At 39.8% G+C, this 21688-nt stretch overlaps 1 protein-coding gene across 5 annotated transcripts in view; it reads right to left on the bottom strand.

Annotated features, from left to right (window-relative positions):
- Positions 1-2142: 2142 nt before the first annotated feature.
- ktn1 (kinectin 1) overlaps positions 2143-21688 on the bottom strand; it is a 41536-nt gene continuing 21990 nt past the window's right edge. For 4 of the 5 annotated variants that reach the window (XM_076299419.1, XM_076299422.1, XM_076299423.1 and 1 more), the window contains exons 24-34: positions 19385-19475; positions 16239-16325; positions 13154-13243; positions 11423-11521; positions 10881-10973; positions 10668-10760; positions 10169-10252; positions 8283-8366; positions 8070-8159; positions 7252-7362; positions 2143-3284 (exon numbers count right to left, since the gene is read on the bottom strand). In XM_076299419.1, the coding sequence (XP_076155534.1) occupies positions 3252-3284; positions 7252-7362; positions 8070-8159; positions 8283-8366; positions 10169-10252; positions 10668-10760; positions 10881-10973; positions 11423-11521; positions 13154-13243; positions 16239-16325; positions 19385-19475 (955 nt within the window). In that variant the 3' untranslated portion in view covers positions 2143-3251. The remainder of the gene's footprint in view (positions 3285-7251; positions 7363-8069; positions 8160-8282; positions 8367-10168; positions 10253-10667; positions 10761-10880; positions 10974-11422; positions 11522-13153; positions 13244-16238; positions 16326-19384; positions 19476-21688) is intronic. The other variant, XM_076299424.1, reaches the window with a different exon arrangement.

Genomic DNA, 21688 nt, shown 5'->3' with positions numbered 1-21688 from the left:
CAGACCAGACCATGCCTCAGTCAGAGCGGCTTGAACCAGGAGCTGTGTTAACACAAATCCATGCTCCCATGTACATTTCGACTTTAGTTAATTTACTGTTAAGGTTTCGATTTAATTGCACTGTCCTTTAAAAAGTGTTATAGTAACACAAGCCTACTGACAAGAAACCTACAAAAGTCATATTATCAATAGGCCATCTGTCAAATGATCAGATTATTTTTTGTTTTAATGTAATGATAGCCTACCCACTATACTTGTCAATATACATTATACTATGTTAATCATTTTGACTTTACACTAGAGCAGAGGTGTCAAACTCAGATTTGTTGGAATGAGACCTGGGGGCCATCCATGGTCACATTTTTCTGCATGGGTATTAGAGTGTTATTTGATGATACCCTTTCCTATACCCACTTTATGAGCATTAAGTAAAAAATAATGTACTGCTGTCATATACTGCTATTTCTCTTGAAATACCATCCTTCCATGTCAGTTTTTTACCCTCTTCCTTCCTGTTGGTTTGTAGTGCTAGGTGTCAGCAATTTATCATAGAGATATTGCCTGCACATTATTAAAGACAACTGGACGTGAACTTTTAATTTTCCCTTCCCGTACCCAAAACATCTGCTTCTCTCTAGTGGCTTCCTGGCTTTCTCTAAAAATGGAAGTTATAAAATATTTCTAACAATTTCATAGTCATTAGGCCTAAGCTTCAAGCTGTCCCTCCCAACACATTAACAGTTAGTGAAAATATTATAGGCCTACTGTACAATACAGCAGTATGCACAGCATAGATGCCTGAGGCTAATAAAGATAGAGATATTTAAACTGATCTCTTAAATGGTTCCGATATCTTTGCAGCCCAAGACAGATTTATTTTATATTTCTGGTCCAAAATGGCCCTTTTAAGAGAAAAGGTTGTCGACCCCTGGTCTAGAGACCAAGGCTGCCCAATTTTGCCTGCGTCTGGCCAGAGTTTAATTCTGTCCCAACGTTCTATTAACTCATTGCATTTCACTATCTGGCCAGTTTAACATTGTTTTAGATTGTTTTACAGTGTAGATGGAGCTATAGGGAGGCGCTATTGAGCTTCTGTCAGCGCAGATCCTAGTCAGTTGTATGAATATTTATTTTATTATTCCTTAATGTGTGTTCTTAATGTTGAACATATTGTGTTGCACAAAACATTTAAAAAAATATGGTCCCAATTTCAATTATGTCTCCATTCCTGGAAAAAAAAAAGTTTTGAAGAATATCAATTTGTCCCATAGGGGCATGTTGTTTTATATTAATTCATATTGGTGCAAATAACTTTCTTCCGAGACATAGAATTGCTCCATATGCTTTTTTCCCCCCAAAGATTTTGATTGCTTCAGATACACCGTATATTTCTACTCCTTAAAACAGCCATATGGATGTTCAATCATTTCATAATATTACATACTGTAACCAGTGCAAAGACGAGCACTGCAAAGAGTAGTGTTTTTATAACTTCAAAATTATTCTACCTTTTATAGTAATGATAATAATTATGTTAATTTTGCACAAGTATGCAATACATTTCAATTTAATGGTCCTAAATAGACTTAAACATTTCGTTTTGGCCCACGCCCCTCCACCCCGATTCATTTTTGGCCCTTGATCGGGAAGAATTTGGGTACTCCTGGTCTAGACTAACACTATTATATTAGTAAACTAATCAGATCCCCGTCATGGATTTTCTCCCTCAAGTTCCTGACCCGATAATTTAGGCTGAGATGGACCAAACTCCATGGACTTTTCTCTGATGGGACACCGCATTGTGTCAATGAAATAACTAATATGTATTGCTATATTTGTGACATAAGCACGTAGCTTCGAGCCTGATTCTTTTACTCAGATTTTATGACCAAGGACAAAAACTAAAACAAGGATCCATCCATTATAATAGGTTGGGGTCATTGCATTTGTGAAGAACAATTATATGATGTGCTGTGTGAACATACTAATAGATTAAACCTATAGCTGTGTGGCTAAAAATACATCATTAATGTAAATGGTTCTTGAATCACATATTCATGGACTTCAATTAGGGAAACGTGATCTTAAACTTGAAGTACTGAGGTGTCTCTTATAGGCAATAAACAGTGGACAACAGGTATATATAATTATATATATTATCAAGCATCCCTTTTAATAACGGTCACCTGTTTTACAAAAAAAAAACAAAAAAAAAACAACCTTGAGTGTTAATGAAATTAGTAACAGTGAAGCAAGTGTTGCGTTACAGACAGACAACTCTCTCTCGCTCTCTCTCATTTTGTTAGATCAATTCAAGTCAATTTACACAGAGAAATCTATACCTTTCTCTATCTGACACCCCAATTATTTAAGCTGCAATAAATCACCAACAAAAACAACCATACGCAATTGAAAATGTATTTCCCCACATTAGGATTACTGAATGACATCTGAAGGACAATGGATGATACACCATTCCTAAAAGGACTCAGGAGTCCTCTCAAACCTGGTGAATGTGACACTTTATATTACTGTTTTAAAATAGTTTCAACTAAAATAGACGCTTTAAAAAACATTCTGGTAATCTCCTTGGCTCTATAATCAACAACTAAAAAATCCTACCAGTCAATTATTTAGGGGTGGATTCCTAATGTGGCTAAGTTTTGTGGAAGTAAATAAAAACAGCCACAACTGCAGGTTAAGGTAGATTGTATCACCTGGATGCCTGCTTTTTCAAGGTCTACTGTGGACAAGTAACATAACTGGATGAGTAGGAACTCAAAGGGATAGGATAGATCTGTTAATTCATATAATGTGATCAGTGCCCTCTGCTTCAGCTAGCAGCTGAAAGATGTCTGTGTGCATGTATGTGTGTGTGTTAAATAGAATGAGGGTATCTCTTCTGCAACCACATGACCCAAGGAAAGAAAGTGCATGAGAAAAGAAAGAAAACTGGAGTGTGTAGTTTGTAATCCAGTGTGAGTACATCTTTTCTGAGCCAGTACATAGACCCATGTTTATGAAGCCATAAGCCCAGGCCATGGCTTCTCTTCAAAGGAAAAAGGGACCGCTAACATCCAAATGCTTTTACATGTGTTGAAGGGCGTCTGGCTGCACTATAAACAAACCAAACATGAGAGTGACAGCAAAGGAAAAGACCATGAAGAAAGGGAGTGGGTCTTATCCAAGTTTCCAAGACAGGAGTAGATGTTGCACAGGGCTAGTCTACAATTCCGCTTTCCTTCTCTAAATTACACCCCAGTTGAGTCTTTGTCCCCTGCTACCTGCAAAACACACACAAACAAAACATGGCTGTTATATACTCAATGCTCAATGTAAAATGATACCACACAATCATCATCTGAAAACAATGTATTTTTTATTCCCATGCCCTACACGAAAGTACTCAAGGGTCACCCTTCCACCACGCGCCCAATTCTATGACCTTTAAGCTACGGCTGCCCTGTCAAATCTCAATGCTAAGCAGATGTTGGATCACCATTAAAATAGAGATGAAAACCGATGGTATAGTAATATTGATGACGGTCGGTGACATTGGAATAAGATCAAGTAAAGGCCAACACCCACTGGGGCGTTTGACTCGCGTCATGTCACGGCAAAGTTTAGAACTTATTACTTTTAACTAGGGTTGGGTATCGTTTGGGTTTTATCCGATACCGGTGCTAAAGTGATACCTTTAAAACGGTGCCGGTGCCGAAACGGTGCCTGAACTGGTACTTTGTTTTTAAATTAAAATGGTCTAAACTAAAGCATGAATTGCTTTTTTTTTTTTTTTTTTTATAAGACAAATTTGAACATAAAATTGAACTGTTATATTGAATTTACTATCAATATCTCATTGCTCCTACGCATAATACATTTAAATGTTAAAACAGCTTGCCATGGATGCCAGTGTTGTAGTACTCGAGTCCGAGACTCAAACTCGAGTCCGAGTCATTAGCTAAATTTAGAGACTCGTGACTTGACTTGGACTTGAGCACTAAATGACTCGAACTTGGACTCGTGCATTCGCACTCGCGATGACTCGTCGAGGACTCGACTTTTTTTTGTAATATATCGTAAGGCTATAATTGTAGTATGTCATTAGGCTATAATTTGCTATATGATTCTAATATCTAAATTATTTGTAATAGGCTACTAATTTTAGTTCAAGGGAATGTTAGGCTACTGCTTCGTGTCATACATCGCAAGTCACATCATGTTCACATGCAAAGCAAACTAACGTTAACTTTAACACCAAAATGCCTGGAGACATGGCCGCCGCTATTTTAATGTAGTATTGCCAGGCAATATTAGTTCTCATACATGACATGACATTACCTAAGATTACCCTCAGCCTAGGCTAAACATCACACACTGCTGCTGGATAGCTGATCTTCATGACTTGGTGAACAGTGTTTTTCCTGACTGACGCGAGAAGCGAGGTTCCATTCATTCATTTTTATTTTGGGCTTACCCTGCCTCGCTTCTGTCTGTTAATTTGCAGCAGGCTATTATCGGTTTCAATGTAGGCCTACGTGTCTGCGCAAGTGAAACTGACAAACTGAACCTCTCGTGGGTAGGCCAGAAACAACTATATTTAAAACCACGAATGAAGTGGATTACTGTTACTGTTCAAATGAGCGATTTGATAGCCTAATCCACTGCACGAAAAAAAAGGAAATAGCAACTTGTTCTATTTCTAACAGGTGAATATAGTAGCAAATAGTAGCCTATGGCGATGGCAGCTTAAAAAAACATTTATTTCACTCATCTCGCTGAAATGAACATAGAATGTGGCCTGTTGCGCAAAGAAATTAATTAGGCAGATGATCTGCATCTCCGTTAACTGAAAGCTAGTGTAGTGACTGTCTTAACACAGATCAGACACTCGGCAGGGTGAGGGCTAGATCTTGTTTTTGACGCGCTATAGGCCTGTCCACTTCGAATAAAGTTGAAGTCCACAACGTTTAGAATCCTTTGGGTGGTGTTCCCATTTAATAGCGAATGTAGGTTACACAGTTCAGAGTATATGCAAACGTGAGGGCTAATCTAGCTGTGGCGTGCCAGCGGTAAAAACCGTGCGATCTCCCCGCCACCCTAGCATCATTACCCACCCGCAACACCTGTGAATTAATTACCTGGCGCGCCTGTGCCACCGTGACCTATGACCTAGCTACTGTAACACAAGCACACTGCCCTCTAGTGTAGACCACCACCACCACATCAACAATAGCTAATGGCTCCCACAGCTAGTTTTCATCTCTATTGTTGACGTGAAATATGTCTCCATAGTGTCAGTGAAGTGATAACATTATGCAGTTGCAGGTAGCCAGTGTCCACGTCACGGGAGTCAGAAAGAAGCTACAAAGACGGGCCCTGCTCTGTTTCTGCCCCTCCCAAACTGCGCTAAAATTGTGTAGGCTATTTAACAGCCAGATTTTTTTTTAAATGCCGGGGGAGGCCCTTTTATGATCCACACTACCTCTTACAAAATAAGCCTACTCCAACGTCCATCTAGCTCTTGTGAAGTATGAACTTCTACAACACTGCCTATACAATTGTCAGCAGTCAGTAACAGCATAATGTGACTTAATGGCCTGTGTGATTGGCCTCATTTATTATGAGTAGGCCTATAGGCTATGGTATGGCATTCTCTCCGATATAATAAATACAACACATTGGGTTTGGCAAGAAATTTGGCAATACTACTTTCACACAAGTGATGGCACCCCTGCTTGGAGACAGAAGATTGTCCGTTTTGCTTTTAAGGATTTCATCTGCAATGGGAAAAAATGGAACGACATGTAGGCTATGCTTACTTTAGTGCTGGACTTGGACTCGACTTGATCAATAGTGACTCGACTCGGATGAGTAGTGGACTCGACTAGGACTTCACTTGGAATTTTTTTTTAATGACTTGGACTTGACTCGGACTTGAACACTGAGGACTCGAACCTGGACTCGGACTCGAGGCATAGTGACTTGACTACAACACTGATGGATGCACACACAATGGTAAGCTCTGCTTTCAAGTTTACCCAGTGTAGGCGGTTTGCCATAAGGTATGTTAAAACCGCTTGCCATAGAACTGACAGGTCATGGACAACGGCAATCGGTGTTGAATTGTTTCGATTCCCAGCGCTTGCAGGCATTTTAACAGCAACTATGGATATGCGCTAACACTTAATTAGCGATAACGTACGGAGATGGTTCCGTAGCCTCTTTGACAGCTCAGTGACATCAGGTACTGTATGTAACCTACATATTTATGTTTTTGCCAGCTAACTTTTAACATGATCTTCATATTCATTGTGATGCTATATGGGCCTCATGCACATGAAAGATTAATATCATGCCATTATGTTGTTTAGAACACACCATGAAATAAAGTTTTCACCTTACAACTTTCAAATAAATGCCAGTTAGCGCATTAGCAAGGATATTGTGTAACGTATACTGTTGATGTTGTTTCATAGCCTTTTGCTTGTGTGTAGGCTAGTTAGGCCCACTGCTAGATTTTGACAGGAGCTCGTGATATCGCTTTAAAGTAGCCTAAGCTACTTGGGCTCACGCAAGCTGTCAAAAATGTCCACTCGCCTATGTGGTGCACCCCTCTGGTTTATACATCCAGTGTTTATGTTAGCTAACTGTATCTGGATGTGTTGCTATCAGAGCAAGAAGTTAGAGATGGTGCATGACATGCAGTGATGCCTCGTATATATATATATATATATATATATATATATAAAAAATGCGATTTAAGCACCGAAATGAGGCACCAAAATCCACGTTGTTATTCGATGCAGTTACTACCGTTTGCGTCGGCACCGGTGCCATATTAGAACCGTGTTTCAGTGCCCAATCCTACTTTTAACAGAGCAAAGTCCACTGACGGCATCTGAGGCCAAAGTTTAAAAAAATGTTCTGTAGTGATTTGTAGTTGACCGGGTGATGATAAGGATGTTGAAGTCTTTGTGTTGTAGTTGACTGGGAAGGCCCATTCACGTTAATGGAACTTTCTGTAGCATTCTGAGGAGCCTTTTAAAAAGCAAGGGGAAAAAACTAACTCCGGTGTGCGGATCTTCACTTTTTCTTCAAAAAAACAAACTTAGACTAACATCATAGTCCAGTGGCTGGTGTAATAAGTGAATGGGCAAGAAATAATAAGTAAATGGCCAAGGTTAACACATACTTAACACAAAGCTCTTAAATTACAGAACGTGGGTGAGAAATGTTTGCATTGCTTACCCCTAATTGGGCCTTAGTGAGCTGTTTCTTAACCGACTGCAGGTGAAGCTGGAGCTCCTTAACCGTTTGCTTCATGCCGGCCAACATCTTCTCTTTGCAGTCCATGTCCTCCTAACAAACACATGCAGAAGGAGCAATTAAAGCAGCACTTAAAGAAGATTTGCTCTCGGGGTCCCCCTACAGTTGAGAAGCGCAATAATAAATGTGTCAATAAATTTGCAATGGTCTCTTCATTTTTAATATGACTGTCAACTCATTCGAAAGTCACTCAGCAACTGCAGGATGACATCAGATAAATGTGCAGTGGTATCTTAATTTTTTCCAAAGCTGTATGCTTAAAACTAGAGGAGGTCTATACCACTGTCTTCAAAGAATCCTCTGGAATTGTTTCGAGCCCACATCAATGGATAAGAAATAATATAAGGTGCTGAGATACTATAGATTTTTGACAAAATAGTTAGAGTATATGCTGTTTATTAAAGCGCTCCACAGTTGTATGAAAGTTAATTTAGTTTCTAAAGAGCTTTCATTTTGGTGTGACACAATCTTGTTGATGTCTATGGGCTACATCATGCAAATTGATGAGATGGTAGTCCTCACTTCCCCCTGTCAAAAGACATGGCCCATATGCCTGGAATATCATTGTAGGAAAAGAATAGACACAAAAAGACATTTTCACGGTACTCAAATGTTATGAGTTCCAACATATAATAATCTGCATGTCAATGAACCATATTGTATAGCTGAAAGTATAGAATCCCAAATGAATGTATACAATATTAATGTTACATTGTACCACTTCCTTATGTTTGTCTCACCATTGGTGTGGTCAGGCTGCTATTCTCCAACAGATTATCTTGCCCAGCCTCCTTTATGATGTCCTGGATGTGCTCCAGGGATTGTTGTGCCTGGAGGAAGACAGACAAAGTCACAGACTACCAGGACTAGAAAGACAGGTGAAGAAGTAGACATACTATCAACCAGTTAAAAGAATGATGCACTCTGCGCTGCGTTCATCAAGTCCTCCTTACCTTAGAGAGATCCCCAGTGACTTCTTGTCGTTCGCTTTCTTCTGCCTCCAGCTTGCGAATGGCTTCGGTAAGTTGAGTCTTCAACTGTAATGGAAACCCAGTTGAGTCATTCAAAACTTCTTTACCAGAGTTTTGCCGACTGAGGTCATGAATCTGTTATCTGGTAAGATTTTTTTTAAATTAGCAATAATGCGCAGTCCTCCACAGCCAAACAAATATCAATATCAAATTTCCCCTGAAGATGTACTACTCCTTAATAAAGAGCATTATGATGGAACCTTCCTCACAGTCAATCAAAAATGAAGCCCTTAGGGATCGAGGTAGATAGTTTAATAATCCATCAATTATTGAAATTAATTATTGAAATGACCTCAAACTAATCAACAATTAAATTAGTTGGCACTTTAGACTGAAAATGTTATAATGCAGCAGGAGGTACGCATTATGAGCACCACATCCGAGTTAGGATTTGCAAGATTCTGCTATACTCTTAAACCAACAAAATAGAACAGAGAGGTTAAGACCAGGGTTCTAAATTAACACCCGCCAACCCGCTAAATGCGGGTTAAAATTAATTTTGGCGGGTGTTAATAAAAACTTACTAGCCAGTTTGGCCGGTGATGCATGAGGCATTACATGCATGATACATAAGGCTCTGTTTTCGGTCATATATCCCCCGGCAGTACTTTCTACATTTCCCATGACCACTGTGCCGTAATGCTACGTCGGCTGCACGCAGTTTGCAGTGAAACCAGCGCGAGAGACCATGGAAACGAACCAGAAAACACAAGGAATTAGAAGAACGAATGGAGCCAGAGCAGGGAGCATAGACTGAAAGAGGTGGGAGTTAGCCAGTAAAGTAAAGTAAAAAGTACCTAACACATTTACATAACACAAATGCATAACGAAATATTAACGCAATTAACGCATTGTGTTTACCTATTTCCTTTGTGGGGGGCTGTAACGGAGGTCACAAAACCTGAAGCAGCAAGATCGTTTATTTTATTGTCTATGGAGTTAGCTGAAGATGGAACGTGAGGAGCTTGTAGGCGAAAATTTCTAGTTTTAAAAAGGTAGCCTGATCAGTTATCACCACCACCACACGCATCACACACTGTGCGTAGGGCACCAAGAGACAGAGGAGGGACCAACATTTAGCCAATAAATAGCAGCTGTACTGCAAACTGTTTTTCACTCTTGTTAGAGAAAGTATACAATGTCAACATGCACCAACAGCATGTTACATAAAGATGATACTTTTCGGGTCCTCTCTATAAAGATCCAACTTGAACATAGGCCCTACGCTACTCCATTTAATTGAGAACGCGTCTGAGTGTGCAGGACAGAGGGAGAGAAAACGAGTGGCAGGTTCTAGCTGGCTTGTCATTGTTGATGATAATTGATATCTCCTTTTTATTAAGTTTTATTAAGTAAACTAAATGTGGCAGTGGTTGGGACAGACTTATGGGGGCGAGAATAGGAATGAAGCAGGGGATGAGGATATCGACAGAGAAATAGATAGATAGAGATCCCAAACATGAAGTGAAGTGCACTTTCTGTGTATATTTTGTGGTACGTATTCATGCCAACAATGTTAATACAATGATCAAATGCATTCAGTGACACTCATCTCATAAACTCATAATTCTCTTATTTTCACCGGAAAAAAAATTGGCTAATAGAAATTCTGATTGGCTAGTAACTTGAGAAAGTTACCAGCCACATTGGCTGGTGATCAAAAAAGTTAATTTAGAACCCTGGTTAAGACCATCAAAAATGCACAGTGCTTGGAGAGTGCTTCAGAGCATTTAAAAAGCCTGGTGCAAACGGCAAAGCTTCTTTGTGGTCTTTACCAAAAGGACTTGTCACTTTTGCTAAAGCCTCACCTCTTGGATTTCCGATAGATAGGTGGAACTCTCGCGTCCAGCTTGCTCAAGTTCTTCCCCCAAATGCTCCTTCTCTTTCCTCAGCTGAACAGAGACAAACATTATTATTTTAGTGGGTTTGAACACTGATTACTGATGTAAAAGAACAAACACCAAAGAATGAGTAATAATAAAGTTATGATTCCTTTTGAAAAGGCTGGGAGTTGCTTCAGAAAGCACAACTGAAATATCGGCAGATTACATTTATATATTGAAAACTAGAATGCAAAAAGTCTGCAAAGCTGTCACTGGTGCAAATAGAAAATCCTTCTATGACAGCTTCACACATCAAACTTTTATTTCAAGTAAAAATTATTTAGAACCTTGCCAATTTTCTATTGTTGTGATCCCAAACCTTTAAACAGTAGCGTTCATACATTTACCGGTACTCTCAAAAAACAGGATATTGAAATACATTTCATTCCAGTTACACAACAAAGCTTTTAGTTTACACATCCACCTCTTTCAGCTCTGTTTGTGTCATTTCCAGGTTCATCCTCCAGCGAGACTCTTCCTGCTCCACACTATTCTGTAGTCTCTGGAGGATGCCCTCCTGTTGACAAATAAAGACAAACAGATACTTTCTGAGATGGATAAAAAAAAATCTCCAAAAAGAATTCTTCTTTGCAGTGAATTTGAAAATATTTTGTGACCCAATAGAATATTAACGTACCGTCTCTGCCAACACTTTTTTGTAAGTATCACAGTCTTTCTGCAACACCTTATGGGCCTCTTCTGCTTCTCTAAGCTTTTCCAACATGGCATGCTACAGAAAGACAAAGATGTTAGCTGTGGACAATCTTTAAAAAAAAAAAAAAATCTGCAGAATAGAAAGGTTCTATGATATACACCAACATACAAAAAATACAGCTGCAAACAGCAATGATGGAGGCCAATAAGCCCATCAGCCAGAGCTGCCACAGAAACTTGATGCCATTATGTCTAGGACATGGCAGTAAGTATTCATATTTAATTTAATGTCAATGGTCGATTAGCTGGGCTGATTAAAATGATCAAAACTCAGTATCAGAACTTCAGAAAACTTAAGCTTTCACAGCATTTACAAAATTTTGCTTTTTAATACTTTTCAAATGTTTTTGAGGTCATTTTGGACCAAAGCATCTGCCAAATACAATAACAATGAATGAGCATCATCAACACATGCAGTTAAAAATGTGTATGTTGCCTTGTAGAGAAGAAGAGACTAAAATTCACCTGGGCATCCCCTGTAGCTAAAGGATCTGGGTTCTTGGGTGCAGAGGCCTCAACTTCTGCCATTGCCCTTTCAAAGTTCTGCAGCCACTGTTGATGGTTCTGGACAGAACATAAAAGGTGGAAAAAGGACATCACATCACATCACATCAGCTACACAAAGATCTATTCCTCTGCTCTGTGTACCACAGAGGTTTGCTGAAAAGTCCAAGAGGAGCCTAGCCTGGCGGGCCATCCTATATCATTGACATGTATAGTCTGGCATCGAATCATTCACCTCGCTTAATCCAAGGGGCGGGCAGAGAATTGTCTTTCAAACTGCCTAGGCATGCAATAGGCCAGCGCTACGACCATATCCGTATCCGGTCGGCAAAATGGCAAATACATCCTTCTTCGAAAGGAATGACTTAAGTGCATTGTGTTGATCTACTTTCAAAGAAAAGCACAAGTCCAACTCCTCCAAAGTTGACGCCAACGCCGATTCAAACAACCGCTCTTCGTTTGCCATAGCCACCTTCCTTGTTGTTCACCGTCGCAGGATGTCGTTATCCTGTTAAGCCCGCCTTAAGACTCTCTAACGAAATAGAGCGCTGTGATTGGCCGTCATCCACGGTGTTAAGCCAATAGAAATTCCTATGGTTCGATACTAGACGTACAAGCTGAGCAAATTAATTTGCCGCCGCTAGGGTGCGTCTAGATTTCTAGGCTAAGAGGAGCCCAGTTGTGTTCTGCCAAGAGCATATATTCAGTCTCCAGTTGTTTGTATGAAGGAGCAGCCGATGTTAAGACAGCCGGAATTGGAATGACAACAGACACCGTGTGAATGACATATGTCTGTTACTCGCGAGGGTAAAATGGATGTTACTGTACATAAGTATTTTGCCTTGATTCTGCCATCTTCCACCTGTAGCTCATGCCACTCAACAAATAGCTCTTCTTTTATTTCATTTTTTTGTGTGTGTGTGTGTGTGTGTGGGGGGGAAACAAATGGGAAAGAAAGATGGGGTGGGATCGGGAAATTACCCCGACTCGAACCTGGGTCCTGTGGGCACGTGGACCCAAATATGGTACAGTATGGGCACTGTAACCAGCTGCACCACAGAGCCCCCCAACATATAGCTCGTAAGTGAACATAAGTTATGCGCGCCGTCACTCAGTTTACCAGAGACTAGCCGGCCACAGTCATGTTAAACAGTCATTGTACATGAAACTCATTAAAAGTTCAAAATGACCCGTCACAGCAATTCTAGTGTTAAGTAGGTTACTGTGACGTACTGTAGCTGGTTGACATGGACATATCATTCCTGATCTTTAAATAGATTGGTGAACCTAGTTGTCTAGTGGCTATATCCCTTAAAGTGTAAGTTCAGTGTAAATTGACCCATAGTCCTGTTGTTCAAGCTCATCGCATTCATCCCATAGGAAAAAGAATGAGACAATTTGGGACAACATAGGCATAAGTTATTGACAGGCAGCTTAAAGCAGACCCATGGGGGCAGTAGGGAGTTACTGATGGGATGGGCTGCATGTGGTGAGCTTATACAACAGGGCTATGGGTCAATTTACACTGAACGTACACTTTAAAGCCCTGGCGTGTAAGGCGGTTCAGGGGCACCCCGTTTTTTTTGTTTTTTTACCTAACTCCTCACCTTATATAGTCTCAAGGCACTGGAGGGGGAAAAATGAACTTTATCATCATTAACATTGGTTGTGAGATACTAGTAGTATACACACCTGTTCAGAAGGGAGGGGAACTTGAGGAAGGAGCCTGTGTAGTGTTGCCCTACATTCAGCTTCTAAAGACTCCACTGCGGTCTGATGCTCCTGCACAAAAACAAAACACACACAAGAACACTCAAAGCCATACTCTACAACACTGGCTGTCAACTTATTCATTCTGTTGTCCAGCAGTGACTGAATCCTCACTGCAGGTCCTGGAGCTGGAGGAAAACTAATCAGTACATACCATGGAAATCAGTTCCTGATGTATGCCTGGTACGGTACAGGCTAACATTTCTTATTGCACAGACTAACTTTCAAGTCATTTGTTTAAATTTGACAGGCTGTTGGCAATCTTTTTTTGTTTGCCTTAGCAGGCTGACTAAATCATCAGGATTCCTTGATTAAGTTAATGGAAATTTCAATTCATTGGTGTGTGAATTGGGGTGTTGGCATACATATTTTGATCATTCAATCAATCATTTCTACATCAAAATTCAACATCAACATTTCTAGCAAATTGAGAATACCACAACATTCTCAGGGGTGTGAATGACAGAAATCCAAAGAAATTGAATCTTTACAGAACCAAGTTACATTCCATTCAATATGCTGTGTCAACATCTGCCCATAATATATTTACAGCATTTGGATGGAAGCCCAACTTTAAGGCAACATAGCCAGCCCTTAGCCTCTTATAGCCCCCAACCCCCTACAAATCCCAGTTTAAACCTACATATACTGTACCTTATCTACACACATTTTACAAGTGTCCGATCACAGCTCCATCACATTTAATTGTTTTATAACAAGCTTTCATGTCACTTAAAGAAACTGTACAATAAATGTCTAAAAGAGTCTAAAACTTTGTTAGTCATATTCAGACTACATCCAGATGGATTTTCTAATAAAATCTGAAATAAACCTATTCCACACCATACCACCTTAGGGGTAAGTTGTACCATGTGGGAAAACTATTGTACTGTTGTAAATATTGAATTTATCACATTTTAAACTTTGTTAACATTTTGTACTTTGCTAGCAAGTAGTACTTGCTAACATAACTGGCTGGCAGACACCACACAAATTACATTTGGTTACAGTAACAAGGTAGTCAGAATATGCGATTTGTTGTTTATAGTTTTGGTAAAACAAATTGAATTTATATAAAAAAACAATATAATGGCTTGCCACATCAACTAGCAAACTGAAAAAGGTTCACAACAGCAGTGCCGTGACATCAAATCGACACAGAACCATAAAACGGCCTTTAAATCCATATACATTCTGTGTGCACCGACACTTCTCACACCTGGAGGAAAAATCTGTATGTCTGGGGTAAAGCCTGTATGAATGTGCCATGAGTTAGTACCCATATTAGTGACTAAATTTTGCTAATACTCTAATAGTCTTTGAGTGGATGTGTGGTGGTTGTACAGGGGCTACAGCCCAAGTTTCATTCACACTAGTCCTTTCATTCACACTAGTCCCTATAACTGTCTGAAAACTTTTGAAGCTTTGTCAGAAAATTACATGTTTGTGGCAACTGAAATCTTAAGAATTTTGATTAAATCCAACAGCCCTATCAATTTGGTCAACATGATAGGATGTCTCATCTTTAGGATCTCCCAATATAGAAGACACAACAACCACTTTTATGAAGCCAACACATCAAAATGATAAAGAAAACATGTTGTTTTCACACATATTTTGCACATTGTCAGAAAAGCGCCCCGAGTCTATACACTGCACATTGACTGGTGTCAATATATCAAAGAGTTGGAGAGATGTGGCCAGGTTCGATTGGCTGTAACGAACAAAAACCCTAGGTCTGGATCATCACAAGTTCGTACTAGGAGGAAAATGTATTGTAGCGGAAAGTCTGCTTGGAATCTCATGTAACCTCATTTCTGAAAATGGGGTATACAGATTCAAAACTCATGTGCATAAACACAGTTTTGACCCGTTAAACTAAATTTGACCAACTGGTGGAGCTAGACTGCTCTAGGTAGAGATATGAAACTTTGCAGCTTTTTTGCTCAGCCTCCAATTTCAAAGTGGTTTATCCATTTCATTTGTGCGGAGCGATGCGCATCTCCCTGCCTTTAATCTAATTTGTATTTCTTGCGTTTCACATCCACAGTAATTTTGAGTCATGGTATTCTTTAGTAAAAAACAATGCAGAGAGCCAACACTATTGTTACAGTGCCATATTTCAGCTCTTTCAGTGACGACCTACACACAACAGACTGGCTATCCTAAGTGGCATTAAAAAGAAAATTGTGTTAAATAGGCAAAAATATTTTATGACGGAACCTGCAAACAGAGAGCATTATCAAAATACAGTAAAACTTCCAATATTGGCCTGGGTGTTTCTCTATTAAAATAATGCAATGCATCTGTTGATCATTTAAACCTCAGCAAGGACACCTGCATTCATTTCACATGGAACTAGATTGTCTGTGCATTGTAAGCGTACTTGTAAGTTGTAAGTGTAATTCTAAATGTACTTAGAACATTGTAAGTGTACTTCTAAGCGTACTTACAGCTTGGATTTCAAATAGACACTTACTATCTGGTTTTCCAGTACACTAAATGAACATCTATGGATTTGCCTAACTGAATTATACTTTGATAGAGCAATTAATCAGCCTAACCATTTGGAATCAATGGCACAACAATTAAAATGAACTCTCAAGACAAACATAAGGATCCTAAGGATTACATTTACAAACCTATAAGGGCTTGAGAATCGAGTCCATGATTCCAGAGCTAACATGGAATCCAAACAGCTAACATTCCAAAAAGCTAACATAGGCTGAGGTTAACCCTACTGCAACCTGATTTACCAATTTAATGACTTCCATTTTTTGTACGACATCATGGTTAATATGATTGAAGATATTGTTCTACCTGTTGAACCTGCTGTAATTGGAAGTTTTACAGTACATATCCGAAATTATCAGGAATCAGGAGCCAAAAGATATAAAAAAATTAAGCTGAGACAGCTGATGAACCATTTCCACGGATTAGAGGCAGATGATTTCATAAGATATTAGCATGGAAGAGAAATGGAGGTAGAGGGCATGTGTTCTCGAACCTGAGTGCTCCGGCTGAGTTTTCCCTGCAGCATGGCTTCTGTGGCTGACAGCGCCTCCATGGCGCTCCAGTTTTTCTGACGAAGCTCCTGGGCAGTTTCAAAGAGACACTATATTCAGTTTCTGTGCCCTTTGCTGTTCGCAACTGCTCTGTATAAAAACTGACGCCCACATTCTATACTTTTGACCTCCGTGAGGACTGATTAGGCCAGCTGCTCTCAAATTGTGCCACAACCATTAGGAAAAATGCAGATTTGTTTCACCATCATCCTCACTTATGAATTAGAATACAGATCATTACTTCTGTATTTTCAGAGTATAGGAACTTCAAAACACTGTACATCTCTGCAATACCGTTCTGCAACCTTGTTTTAGAAATACATACGCTGCTCTTGATAAGACTGTTATCTAATTCATGCAAGGACTGCTGACAATTAATATCTTACAGCCAAAATATATGCAAGGTTCTGTGCTATGGGGGCGGTGGTAGCATAGTGGCTAAGGAGCTGGGCCAACATGCAGTAGCCTGAAAAGTTGTGGGTTCAATGCCCTTGAGCAAGGCACTTAACCACTAGTTGCTCTGGGGACAATGGCCCTTGTAATATAATTGACATGTACTGCAAGTCGCTTTGGATAAAAAGCGTCTGCTAAATGAATAAATGTAAATGTAAATGTAATGCTTCCTCCATTTCTCACACATTCAGGCAGCAAAACTACAGGGTTATCACATGGTTTGGCCATTTATTTTGCTAAACAGAACAGCTTGAAAGGGCTTATCAGGCTTTTTTGTTGTTCCTGATAATGCTGTATATTCAATTCTGTCATTGACCATTCTAAAGTGTGACACTTTATATCCAATAAATATAATGATTTCACTTGTGGCCATCCCATTTCATTTCGTTGGTTTAGGCTATAGCCACAGACTTGGTTCTCTGTGGGCTATAGCTTGACTGACTTCATACCCATTATCTAAGTCCATTTCTTGCTTTCAAATAAGCATTCCAAATAATTATAATGGAATGAATCATTTATCTTTGCTCCTACTGATTAATCAATAGCTTCTCAAACAACCACATCTTTAGGCTATTATGGGAATGACATTTCCCAAAGACAATAACATGGCAATGATGTGCCATCCATGGCACTGCAAGCACCTTATTCCTCTCTCCTCGCACACGGGATGGAACAGGGCCTTACTATCTCAAAGCACACGGGAAGGAACAGGGCCTTACTATCTCATAGCACACGGGACGGAACAGGGCCTTACTATCTCCTCGCACACAGGACGGAGCAGGGCATTACAATCTCATAGCACACGGGATGGAACAGGGCCTTACAATCTCATAGCACACGGGATGGAACAGGGCCCTACTATCTCATAGCACACGGGATGGAACAGGGCCTTACAATCTCATAGCACACGGGATGGAACAGGGCCTTACAATCTCATAGTGCATGGGATGGAACAGGGCCTTACTATCTCATAGCGTACGGGACACTTTCTTACTCTCTCCTAGCGTATGGGATGGAACGGGGCCATGCACAATGATTTTGTACCATATAGGATTTACTGTAGCTGGCAATAACTGACATTTTTTGTGATGACAACTAAATGCAAAGCTGTAAAACTTGCCGTTTCTGTCTTTCACTCTGTGTATTCTTTTTCATATTTGTATAGACTATTATGGACCTTGTTGAAATTCAACTCACTGGCACAATATATAGGCCTTTACATAAGGGATAATGTATTGATTGCCGTCGGTATCAGAAAACAAGTCCCAAAGGAATCAAAAACACTTCTCTTATGTATAGCTGCATGCTTTAGGTTATAATAAAGTTAAGTGTGAAATTACTCTCTCAAAGACAAAACAGTGTTTGATCGCACCATCAGCCACTTTGGAACACAAATGAGTGTAATGTTCAGGTCTCCACAAACCTTCGGTGGTGTATTGTAATTACCTGATAGGAAGCCAATGATGACAACATGATGCAAAATGTATGTGCAAAACGATGCAAAAAAAAAAAAGAAAGAAAAAGAATGCAAAAGAAAAAAGCAAAATTATAGACCCTTAAACTGTTGTGATGGCATGCAAGGAATCACTGATGGAAAAGCCTTTCTAACATTCAACCTGTTGATTATTAAATATAAACAAAGCAGAACAGTATGTACATACCAAAACATTTGTTTTAAACAAGCCTCAACTTCATCCAGGATGTGTCCTTGATCTGAAGTTACCATATCCATAAATTAAGAATTGATGTCATGACTCAACACCCTCAGGGGTGTCCCAATATATGAAAGTATTGAATGAGATCTCTACCGTGTGAAAGAACTCTACCGTGTGAACTTCCACCGAGAGAGCTCTGGTTTACGTAAAGTATATCTTCATTAATATTTATATGTTTGTAGTTACACTATTGATAAGCTAATTATTGCATTATCATAAGGCCAAATACAGTAAGTAATTAATAGCAGATAAAACCATAGCCAACAAATACATTCACATTTGAAGGACTGGTTGCAACAACCATGGACTTCAAATACAAAGACACATTTTTGTCTTTGGCTTTGACTGAAAGACGACTAACATAACTGATGGGAATTATCCATATAAAATCGATGGGAAAACAAGAGTGTGCTGACTATGACAAATTCACTTTTCAAGATGTACGTAAGCCAACTGAACAACTGAAATCAACACAAGGCAATCTTTATTAAAGCAATCCAATGTAGTTCCGGGTATTTTGCCAACTAGAGCTCCCCCTATTTCGCACGATTTTCGCGAGATGTCTCCGAGTCACCGTCAGCCAAAGTACAAGGCTGGTTTTCTGCCTCTGAGGCTCTGCTAGCTGTGCTAACTACACGATTCTCCCCATTTCAAGTTCATTTACCATCAAAATGACTTTGAAGCTGTTATATTAAGGTAAAACACTTCCATACTGCTGCTTTAAAAAAAAAGACGGCTGTGTCAGCTATACGGTAATACAGTTTGATGAGTAACAGTTAAGAAACATTTAAGATGGCCACTTGGATTGAACCTCTTTGATTCCTAATGTAGAACCATTCACCCATTAGGATAGCAGGAAAAAATATGCTTACATAAAACAACCTCTAAAATGACCAGTGGGGTGCAAAACCTAATCTTACGTTATTCTTCTTCTTGTGGAGTTCCACCATCTCCCTCAGCTCTACAATCTCGGCCTGTAGGTCAGACATCTGTTGGTTCTTCTCCGTCAACCTAAGAAAGACACAACTTAACATCACCTTAAAATTCTCAGACAGGATTCTACAGTACACGAGTCAAGATTTACTCTGTGAGAAAACAATGTTCATACAAGAATGTTAAAGTAGTGTCAACAGAAGAGAGCCCCTCCAAACACTAGTGTCACACTAGCCCATTATTTTGAGAAATCCTTCTAAAACTAAATCACCTATTTATTGTTGTGTATTTGCATACTACATACTGCATAATGTCTTTTAATTATCCCTGGGACATATTCACCCCTTCAATCCTACAATTTACACTGTCTGGCCAATAAAAAGGTCACACACACTAATATTTCGTTGGACCGTCTTTAGCTTTGATTTACGGCACGCATTCGCTGTGGCATCGTTTCCACAAGCTTCTGCAGTCACAATATGTATCTCCGTCCAGCGGTGCATTCATTTTAGCCAAGATCTTGTATTGATGACGGGAGATTCGGACCACTGCGCACAGTCTTCTCCAGCACATCCCAAAGATTCTCAATGGGGTTAAGGTCTGGACTCTGTCTGGTGGTGATGTCTCATGCCCCCTGAACTACTCTTTCACAACTTGAGCCCGATGAATCCTGGCATCGTCATCTTGGAATATGCCCAAGCAATCAGAAAAAAAAAACATTAATAGAATAACCTGGTCATTCAGTATATTAAAGTAGTCAGCTGACCTCATTCTTTGGGCACATACTGTAACGTTGCTGAACCTAGACCTGACCAACTGCAGCAACCCTAAATCATAGATTGCCCCCACAGGGAGGGTCTTACATATTTGCTAAGTGGTGGTGGTGACCTTTTTTTTGGCAGTGAACCTGGCCATTTGCTTTTTCCCAAGGAATGGCACAAGAGCTTTGACAAATTAAGCTATTTTTAATACCACTTCAACCCAAGACAATACTTAACATAATCATACTTAATCATTCGGCATATTACGGGGAAGCCGTGGCCTACTGGCTAGCACTTCGGACCTGTAACCGGAGGGTTGCCGGTTCGAACCCCGACCAGTAGGCATGGCTGAAGTGCCCTTGAGCAAGGCACCTAACCAGGGTAGGAATTTCACGGCGGCCACGTAGCCCCTTGCGTTGGCCGTGACGCCCCTTTGAAAATCAGAGGTTTACAGGCCACGGTGGCCTTGGTGCCCCCTTCTTTAAATATTCTGCTTTGCATCCTGCTAATAGCGATATATATTTAGCCTATGGCCTGTCAAAATAATCTTAGCATTCACAGCGCAAATTACGCAGTGGAGAAAGTGACAGCGCAAGAAAGAAAGTGCGTCCAAATTAACCCATTCTTCTCAGTTGAACTACTCGCAAAGTAGCCTACTCATTACACAGACATCACAAGTATTACATGAAAGAGCTTTTTCTCAGCTTTTAAACGAGGTTAGCCGCTAATTGCTGTGGTGAACGGTTCGCAAGAAAAGTAAATAATATCATTCAATTTAATCATAAATTCTACTGAAGGTTTTGCGTCCATCTCCCTACACATTCATCTCGGTGGAATACTTCACAAACCCTTCGTTTAACATATGACAAACCATATATCAGAATAAACAGCAGACCTTACCGAACAGAAAGGTGTAAAACAGTCCCCTGTACAGTTAGCCGTTCCAGACTAATCCCGTTTTGAATTTGCAGTAAATTTCAACATACATGGATGTCTCCAAATTTGGGATTTAAGTTTTACACTGTGTTTAAATTGTTCCACATTATTTCATAACGGGCCAAATACAAAATAAATATTACAAATGTCGCCTAGATATCGGTAAATCAGAGGACAGCTGACTATAAGAGTTTGTGAAAGTAGCCTTAATGATCACAAAATGCTAAGCATGCATCTAGGCTATTTGAGTTTCTTAAAGCTGAGCTGTGCTTAAATTGTTCAATACATGATTTCATAACAGGCCAAAGACAAAAAAAATGTTAAATATAGCCTAGATATCTGAAAATATTAGATGATCAGATGATTTACAGTTATATGTAATATGTCATGTTTTATGTTTTTGTAATGTTTCATACAGTGATGCAGGTCTACTGCAGTGAATACAACTTTGATAATTTTTATAGCATACTACTGTATACAGTGGGCAGTGCTTCGACTTGGCCAGCTTCCCTCGCGGTCAGCGCGCGGGATCACGCGGCATCACGCGACTTTAATTTGTATTTTTCCAGTGACGCTGCAACGACGCTGCAACAA

Source organism: Alosa pseudoharengus, unplaced genomic scaffold (assembly GCF_046254945.1).
Source record: "Alosa pseudoharengus isolate Yale_2024_CS ecotype anadromous, Long Island Sound unplaced genomic scaffold, YU_APseudo_1.1 YU_APseudo_1.1_scf_22, whole genome shotgun sequence".
Taxonomy (NCBI): Eukaryota; Metazoa; Chordata; class Actinopteri; order Clupeiformes; family Clupeidae; genus Alosa; species Alosa pseudoharengus.
The sequence above is the reverse complement of the archived record's forward strand: the minus strand, read 5'-3'. Positions and strand labels throughout refer to the sequence as shown.